At 39.2% G+C, this 9644-nt stretch overlaps 1 protein-coding gene across 1 annotated transcript; it reads left to right on the forward strand.

Moving 5' to 3' along the window:
- Positions 1-6811: 6811 nt before the first annotated feature.
- LOC127103652 (uncharacterized) lies at positions 6812-9264 on the forward strand. Its single transcript, XM_051040898.1, has 2 exons — positions 6812-7618; positions 8659-9264. The coding sequence occupies exons 1-2, from the start codon at positions 6812-6814 to the stop codon at positions 9262-9264; spliced, it is 1413 nt and encodes a 470-aa protein (XP_050896855.1).
- Positions 9265-9644: the final 380 nt, after the last annotated feature.

Here is a 9644-nt window from a genome sequence, read left to right on the forward strand (position 1 = left end):
ACCTGATTCAATTTTTTTTTATAAATAAAAGTAAACAAATATCCACCATAGTAATTCAAGATTGATTTTGACTTTTCAAACATGCAAAAACATAAACACTTTATTTACAGAAAAAGACCAACCAAACTCAAAAGATCGCAAACAACTTTCTTCTTCTCTTAAACTCAAACACAAATGCAGACTCGTGCCTTTCTTTTGATTCTCTTCGATTCAAAAGAACAACAAAAGAAAACCAAATAAAATAGTGATTTGTGGTTGAGGTGAGGGATTACCGAACATATGACGAAGGTTGAAGTGGACCTCGCAAGTGATTGTAAATGGCAGCGTAGTTTGAGGACGGTGATGGAGATGATGTACAGTTGCCTTTTGACGCCTTGCAACTCTTGTGATATGTTTGACGAAAATACTGAACTGGAAACTTTCTTCTCTTTCTATCGTGTTCTCTATTACATTGTGTTGTTTTGATGAGTGAAAATGGTGGAGAAGGAGAAGGAGAAAGAAGTATTCAATGTTGCGTGGCGGAGGATGACGTCGGTGAAAAGCTGGATCTATGGAGAATGAGACAGAAACTTGCGAAGGAGAAGAAGAACAACTCTTCTCTTTTTTTCTTTTTTGTTATTTTTGATTTTTCTGATTTGTTGAAGGTGAGAGAGGTTTATGGTGGTGATTGAAGCTTTTATGGTTGAGAGAATCAACTTTCATGAGTTTGTGTGTTATTCTCTCCATCATTTTTGCACACTTTTTCAAATGAGAGTAAGAGCTCATGTGTGTTCATGAGAAAGGTGGATAACATGTTGTAAGAGGTTATGTTTTGAAGTGTAGTAAGGTTATGTGTAGTTAATGTTCTTGAAATGCAAGTGAATGGAGGTTCGTAGTGATGTAGTTTGTTTATGAGTTTTTTGTTCGTGTATTAAGGTGTTGAATGAAATGATGGATATGAGGGAGGCTCACTGTTTTAAGGGGTTTAAAATGGTAGTGTGTAGGTGTTAGCTCATAATTTTGACGCCCACTAAAGGATTACCAAAAGGGAAATCCTATGTAGAGGTGTTTCGACCAGGAGGAGATGTTCGACCAAGTAGGGGTGTTTCGACTAGATAAGGGTAATAAGAGTCGGTTGCAGTTGGGACTTCAGAAATATTTCTTAAAATGGTTGAATATGGTTTTCGACTGTAGATTCAAAATTCAAATAAAGGAGGGATTTTGCTCTTATCTGAAACTGTTGAAGGTACACGTGAGGCATAATGGATAGTTACATCAATGCAAGGTGCCATGTGTCTCGACGTGATTGAAGGGCCGCTAGAAACGATTATTTTTTTTAAGTATAAATAAATGGTCTTAGTGTTTGGATCAAGTGTGTCAAAATGTGTACATAGTCTGTAAATTTACCAAGCACCTGCGTGAAGAGGAATCGTAAATCAAAGAATGTATGTTTGTTTACACCATTATTAGTTATTTTAAAGCAATACCATTCATCTTTATTTTTCTTCCAGAAATACATTTCTTTACTTTGTTATTTCAAACAGTCTCTTTTTACTTCGTTATTTCACAATCTTAATATTTCTTTGTTTCGAACACTTACCGTTGCCACTTGGTTATCATCATAGTCTTTTACAATTTCTCTCCTTAAATCATATTAGCCTTTTACCGTAAGTGTCAATCACTATTCTCACTAGTATTGTCGAAGTGTTCATGATTACTAAAATTCATTTTAAAAACAGTTAGCACATGTCCTAGGATCAATCTGATTGATCCTGTGAGTAACCAAATTTAGAAATTTGGAAGATCAACGGTTGTTTACTAATTTTCAAGGTAAACAAATTGGCACACCTAGTGGGACGGTGCTAGTGTTTTGGAATTGTGTAATTTTTTCCTTTTTTGTTGGAAAGAATTCGTTGTATGTTATTAAGGAGTGGTAAAGTAGCCATAAACAACGAACAACGACCAAGGAGAGAATCCCATACGAGGATGGTAAATGTAAATGCGCCATATTACCAAAACTCTCAAAATCCATCAACCAGTAACATAACGCCCCATTCTTCTTTGATAGGGGCGAACACGGCCACAGTGCACGTGTCTGAAATAGTTCCATCTATGGTGAGTTCGATGCCTACGCATTCGATTTCCCATACTGAACCGATTTTAACTTACATTGGGCCTAGGGGGGCTCCATATACTCCCCCACCAATTAGAGATATTCCAAACAGGCCTTTGGTACCCCCTGGTTTCTCAATACCATTTGGTAGTCGAGAACAACCATACAGAATGCCAACTTCAGTGGTGGCCAGTTTACACAATGTTGGTTCTACTCTCTCAGAACCAGTGGTTAACATAAGCTCTCCAGTACAAGGGTTTGAGGTTAACATGGGTCGAACTAACCGATATTCAGGTTTGAGACACCATACACAACTACCTAGTCCTACCAATAACTCTGCAGCAGCATGGAGACAACAGATGGACGAAAGTAACCATGAGATGGTCCAAATGTTGACCCAAACATTGACCACCATATTAAATCCTCTGATTCAAAATATGGCTCAGTCGATTCAACAGATGACAACGCAGGTGGCGCGAATGTCTGAATTCCTAGGTGTACCACAACCCTAGTGACACCCTCCTAGGGATTAGGTAAGAGAAAACCAGGAGGCCACTTTTGAAGAAGACCTTACTATCAACCAGATCCCACAAAATCAAATGCAGCCAGAGATGTGGAATCAGGGAGTAAGAGTAGTACCCCCTAGGATCGAACCACAAATACCCAGGGAACCAATGGTAGTAATGGTAAATAGAAACCAAAACGATGATGATATCGTATGGCAAGTTCAACATGATGATTTGGCAGCAGATAATAATCTAGCAGCCATGGTCGAAAGGATTATGGTTCGAAATGGGGTAAGTTTCTGCCTTTGAAGGCCAAATTATACATCACCTCTCTCAGAGTGTATCTTACAGGCAGAAGCACCCCCTAGAACCAAAATCCCCATATTCACTAAGTTTTTTGGGGATACCACTGAATCCACTGTCGAGCACGTGGCTAGATATTTCATTGAGGCGGGGGATATGTCAAATAATGAGATCCTTAGGACAAAGTTTTTTACAAGTTCTCTCACCAAGAATGCCTTCATATGGTTCACCACCCTACCCCCAAAGTTCGATCCATACTTGGAACCAACTAGAGAGAATGTTCCATGAGCAGTTTTACATGGGACCAACGAAGATAAGTCTGAAGGAACTGGCTAGTATAAAAAGAAAGTTTACTGAGCCAATTGATGACTATCTGAATAGGTTTCGATTACTCAAAGCTAGATGTTTTACACAAGTTCCAGAGCATGAACTGGTCGAAATGGCCGCCGGGGGCCTTGACTATTCTATTAGGAAGAAATTAGATACCCAGTATCTAAGAGATATGGCCCAACTGGATGATAGGGTTTGACAGTTAGAATGTTTGAAGGAAGAAAAGGCTAGGGCAAATAAAGGTAAAAGGGTAGCCTATGTCGATTTCAGAAATGATGATGAAGGATCTTGTCATGGACTTTCAGACTTCGATGATAACGAGATCGACCTTGCTGAATTGAAGCAAGGGCCACCGTACGCATGTAAAGTTTTGGCCCATTCAAATGGAAAAACCCCTGTCAAACATAAAAAGAATGATAAATTTCCCAAGAAAACTTATATTTTCGACGTTACAAAGTGTGACGAAATTTTCGAGTTGTTAGTTAAGGATGGTCAAATGATAGTACCCCCGGGTGCTAAAGTACCTCCTTTAGAACAAAGAAAGAAAAAAGGGTTTTGCAAATACCATGGTTTTCTGGGTCATAAAATGTCTCAATGTTTTCTTTTCAGGGATCTTGTGCAGAATGCCATCCAAAAAGGGAGACTTAAATTTGGAGACAAAACACGGAGCCAAATGAAGATCGACTCTGATCCTCTGCAAGTAGCTGATACCCATTACACGGAGCCAGAGAAAGTGAACCTAGTTGAAGTCACTGATGATTTCGACATGACTGAAGTCACTAAAGACTTTGTCAATGAACCTGTTATGGCTAAGGTTTCTGAATACCTTGAGCATGAATCTCTTAATGACTTCATTCAAAAAGATGTGGGAGAGACCACCAACAAAAACGTTGATGTCTCTGACGCTGAGGACGCTGAAGGTTCCAAGCTGATGATAATCACCAAGGAAACCACTGATGGTTTCATACAAATAGACAAGGCCACTGAGGGACTTCAATTACAACTCCAAAAGTTGGACATCACTGAAGATGTAAATATGGAGGTTAATATGGTCGAGATATCCCATGAGACCTCCATGGAAGTTGACGATGAATGTCGACAGGAAGGGTATAACAAAATCACCTTCCCTAAAGAAGACGAAATGTTGTCTGACTTCCTTCGAAGGTGCCAGAAAAAGCAATCAGAAGTCATGTTGTGCCCTCGGTGCAGTGTTGTGTCGACAAGAAGGCGGCTCGAAATCTAGAAGGGATAAGAAGAGTGAATCACCAAGAGGGTCACAAAGCTTTTCAAAATCATCGAAAGGGGTTCGTCATTAGCTTACCGTAGGGAATTTTGGGCTGACAAAAGAACCTCCCATGTATCTGAAAACTATAAAGGAAAAAACCCTATGATAAGGTATCAATAGAGGAGGGAGCAAAGGAGAAGGAAATCCCGTAGGGATGCTGGTGAGAAAGACAAAGATGAGTCTAGCACCAACGTGTTTGCGAAGCAAAGGGAAGACTCAAGCTTCGTCAAAAGAAAATTCAATGATCTAGCAGAGGAGGCCATAGAAAGATATATCAAGTGGTTGCTGAAGATGAAATGTTGACTGATGATTTCGACTCATGATCTGAGGCTTCTCTAGATATTTTAGTCAGTGTGGTATCTGTGATGCCCAGGGAGTTTGACCGGATCACATAGGTGGAAGATACCGACAGTATCACAGAGAGAGAAATGGTTGCTCATAAGCCAGTATGCTACTATGTGATGAATAATGATTGTGTTGAAGAATAAAATGCCTTCTTCGAGAGACCCAATGAGGCTATGAAGAGTTATCTTAAGCCTCTCTTCATTACTGGAAAGGTCGAAGACATTCCCATTAATAAAATCTTGGTGGACTGTGGTGCGACTGTGAGTTTGATTCCTCATCACATGCTGAGGAAAATTGGCAAGTATGACACTGATGCCAAGCCTCAAAATATGGTGCTTACCAACTACGAAGGTAAAGTGGGTTCCACCCTTGGTGTTATCCAAGTCGAATTAACCGTAGGAACGGTCACAAGATCCACAATGTTTATGATTGTGGAAACTAAGGCCAATTATAATTTGTTACTTGGAAGGGAGTGGATACATGGGGTCGGAGTTGTCCCATCCTCAACGCACCAGAGGATAATTATTTGGCGTCCCGATGGTATTGTGGAAAATATAGAGGCAAATCAAGGGTACTTCAAAACCCATATCAATCATACCGACAGACTCCAGTTCGACAAGCATTTGGCCAATATCGCTCCTTGTGATTCGGCCGATTTTGCATTTATTCCTGATGACAACGCTTATTGTTCCCTGTCATTGCACCCATACAATGGCTTTTGCTGGGACAAAGAAGTAGTGGGCAAAGACGACTTTGGAGACTTAGGTGCGTCTAAAGTTGAACCCACAGGTTCGGGAAGCGAATTCAGTGCTGATGACTGAGTTCGCATCGCTAAAAAGGATTTCGGTTTACATAGCCGAAAATAAGCAACAATTGGCCTTAGAGGCCGAAGTAAAAAACATGGTTGTCAAAGCCAGCGAAGTTTCTCATCCAATAGGTCCTGGGAAGGACTTTGACCCAATGTCACCTGACAAGGGGCAGAATGAAGAGCAAGGCCAGAGGATAGATGCTATCTACGACGATGAGCCTTTGGGTTTCGAGAAGGATCCACTAGAAATAAACATTAAAATGTTAGCTCAGGATCCACTTGAGGAAGTAGACTTGGGAGAGGGATTGATAAAAAGGTCAACTTACATTAGCGCCAATATCCATCCTCAACTAAAAGTCGAAGTAGTCTAGTTGTTGAAAGAGTTCAAGGACTGTTTCAGATAGGACTATGATGAGATACCTGGTTTGAGCAGAGATATGGTCGAACTGAAGTTGCCAATCAAGCTTGGAAAGAAGCATGTTAAGCAGAACCCAAGGTGATTTGCACCAGCAATACTTTCGAAGATCAAAGAAGAAGTCGAAAGGCTCTTTCGCTGTAATTTCATTCGCACAGCCAGGTATGTCGAATGCTTAGCTAATATTGTGCTCGTTGTCAAAATGAATGGTACTTTGAGGGTTTACATAGATTTTAGAGATTTAAATACTGCAACCCCAAAGGATGAATATTCGATGCCAGTGGCAGAAATGCTAGTCGATTCCGCTGCAGGCTATGAATATTTAAGCATGCTTGATGGATATTTTGGGTATAATCAAATATTTATTGCATAAGAGGATGTCCCAAAAACAATATTTTGATGCCCTGGAGCCTTAGGCACCTACGAATGGGTGGTGATGCCTTTTGGTTTGAAAAATGTTGGGGCAACCTACCAAAGAGAAATGAATTCAATCTTCCATGATTTTATAGAGACTTTTATGAAAATCTACATAGATGATATTGTCACTAAGTCTGTTTCAGGGAAGAGTCATATAGACCATCTTCGAATATCTTTTGAAAGGATGAGAAAGCATGGTCTGAAAATGAATCCTCTAAAATGCGCTTTTTGTGTGCAGGCTGGTAATTTCTTAGGCTTTGTGGTCCACAAAAATGGAATTGAAATAAACCAGAATAAGACCAAGGTCATAATGGAAGCGAGAGCGCCATTAACGAAGAAAGGATTGCAGCCACTACTAGGCAAGATCAATTTCATGAGGAGATTCATCTCAAACCTTAGTGGGAAGACACAAGCTTTTTCACCATTGCTTCGACTCAGCAAGGAAGGGTTCAAATGGGGGCAGGCTCAGGCTCAACAAGAGGCATTTGATAAGATTAAAGCATACTTGAGTCATCTACCAATCCTGACGCCCCCTTGTAGAAATAAAAGTATGAGATCGTATATAGCTGCGCCTGACAAGACTTTAGGGAGCATGTTGGCTCAAGAGGATGATAATGGCGTCGAAAGAGCCATCTATTACCTCAGTAGGGTCTTAAATGATGTAAAAACTAGGTATAACATAGTTGAAAAATTGTGTTTATGCTTGTATTTATCTTGTACAAAGTTGAAGCATTATATAAAACTTGTTGATGTTTATGTTTCATCTCATTTCGACGTTATTAAGCATATGTTGTCCAAACCAATTTTGTATAGTCGAATTGGGAAATGGGCATTAGCGTTAACCGAATTTTCTTTAACGTACATGCCATTAAGGGATGTTAAAGGACAAGTGGTAACAAATTTTATAGTCGACCACTCCATAGATGCAAATGCACTACACTATCTTGAAGTAGAACCTTGGAAGTTATACTTCGATGGGTCTAGTCACAAGGAAGAAACAAACATAGGAGTGCTAATTATTTCTCCTAATAAAATTCCAACAAGACTCAAGTACAAAGTAGAAGGTCTCTGTTTGAACAATGAGGCCGAATATGAAGCCCTCATAGCCGGACTTGAAGTATTATTGGAATTGGGGGCAACTCGGGTCGAAATAATGGGTGACTCAAAGTTAGTCATAAAACAGATCACAAAGAAATACAAATGTATTAAGGAGAATTTAATTATGTACTTTATAATAGTCAGTCGATTTCTAAAAAGATTAGAAATGGCTAATATTTAATATATACCTCGATTGGAAAATCAAGTGGCTAACGAGTTGGCTCAGATTGCATCTGGGTATAAAATTTCAAAAGAAAAATTGCAAAAAGTCATCGAAGTCAGAGGAAAGGTCGTGGCAACAAGATTAACCCCTTCAGACTTAGAAAAGACAAAGTTGGGATACGCTGATGAAGGGAACTTCGAAATATTGGCAGTAGATTATCTGACAGATGAAGATTGGAGGAAACCAATAATGGTATATCTACGTAATCCAACAGTGTCTGCTGATCGAAAAACCAGGTATCGAGCATTAAGTTATGTTCTTTTAGGGTTATAGTTGTTTATGAAATCTCCTGAGGGAGTTTTGCTTAAGTTCCTCAGTGAGTCAGAGGCGTATTTATCACTTTCGACTGTCCACAGTGGGGCATGTGGGGTACACCAAGTTGGTCATAAGATGAAGTGGATTTTATTTTGCCAAGGGATGTATTGGCATACTATGTTGAGGGATTGCATTGAATTTTCAAAGGGATGCCAAGAATGTCAGATACATGCAGGCATACAACATGTTCCCGCAAGCGAATTGCACTCTATCATCAAGCCTTGGCCATTCAGAGGTTGGGATTTAGATTTAATTGGGGAAATTCTACCACCATCATCCAAAACTCAAAGATGTATCCTGGTGGGAGTTGATTATTTTACAAAATGGATCGAAGCTATACTCTTACCAAACGTGAGTCAAGAGGATGTGATCGAGTTTATCCAGAAGTATATTATTTATAGATTTGGAATCCCAGAGACTGTTACAACAGATCAAGGGCCAGTATTCACTAGTCGAAAGTGCAAGAATTTGCTAAAGAAATGGGTTTCAAACTGTTAACTTCGATGCCATATTATGCTCAGGCTAATGGACAAGTCGAAGATGCTAATAAAGTGATCATTGGTTTGATTAAAAAACATGTGCGGAAGAAGCCTAAAAATTGGCACAAAACTCTAGATAAGATTTTGTGGGCATGTCGTACCTCTCCCAAAGAATCCACTAAGTCAACCCCTTTTCGGCTAACTTTTGGCCATGATGTTGTTTTAAAAATAGAGATTCACCTACAATCTATAAGCATTCAAAGGCATCATGAAATTCCAATAGAGTCTTATTGGAGCATGATGCTGGATGAATTAGTTTATTTAGATGAAGAAAGGTTAAATGCCTTGGAGTTATTAAAACGGCGGAAGAAGAGTGTAGATAACTCTTATAACAAGAAGGTGAAAGTCAAAAGTTTTTTATCTGAAGACTTGGTCTGGAAAGTGATCCTTCCAATGGATCGAAAAGATAGGACCTTAGGGAAGTGGTCTCCAAAATGGGAAGACCCTTTTCAGATTTTGCAAGTATTTTCTAATGGTGCCTATGAAATCGAAGAGCTTAATGAAGATAAGAGGACTCTGAGAGTAAATGGGAAATATTTTAAAAAATATAGACCAGTACTCCAAGAGATAAAAATAAGAGATGAATAGTTATATATAAGTTAATCAGAGCCAATATGGTAAAAATGCCAAAATGGTTTACATTTGATTCGAAGGCCCAAAGGGATAATATTCATTACAATTAAAATTTGTCTCATTACATCAAAAGATTAAAAAAATGGAAAGGAGCCTAAAAAATTAGAAAGGAAGGTTGACCTTGATCTGAAGGTACTTTGCTTTAAGAAACTCCAAACGTTTCTCACATAAAGATCGTTTCGATCGGAGAAGTTTGAGGTCAGACTCAAGTTTTCGAGCCTGTTCGATGAACTCCATGCCAAATTCTAGCTCTTTAGCCATTAAGGCATCATTAAACTCTAAGATTTGGCTTTTGCTTTTTTCTGCATCAGGAATCTTTGCATGGAGTTCTTCTA

Source organism: Lathyrus oleraceus, chromosome 7, assembly GCF_024323335.1.
Source record: "Lathyrus oleraceus cultivar Zhongwan6 chromosome 7, CAAS_Psat_ZW6_1.0, whole genome shotgun sequence".
Classification (NCBI taxonomy): domain Eukaryota; kingdom Viridiplantae; phylum Streptophyta; class Magnoliopsida; order Fabales; family Fabaceae; genus Lathyrus; species Lathyrus oleraceus.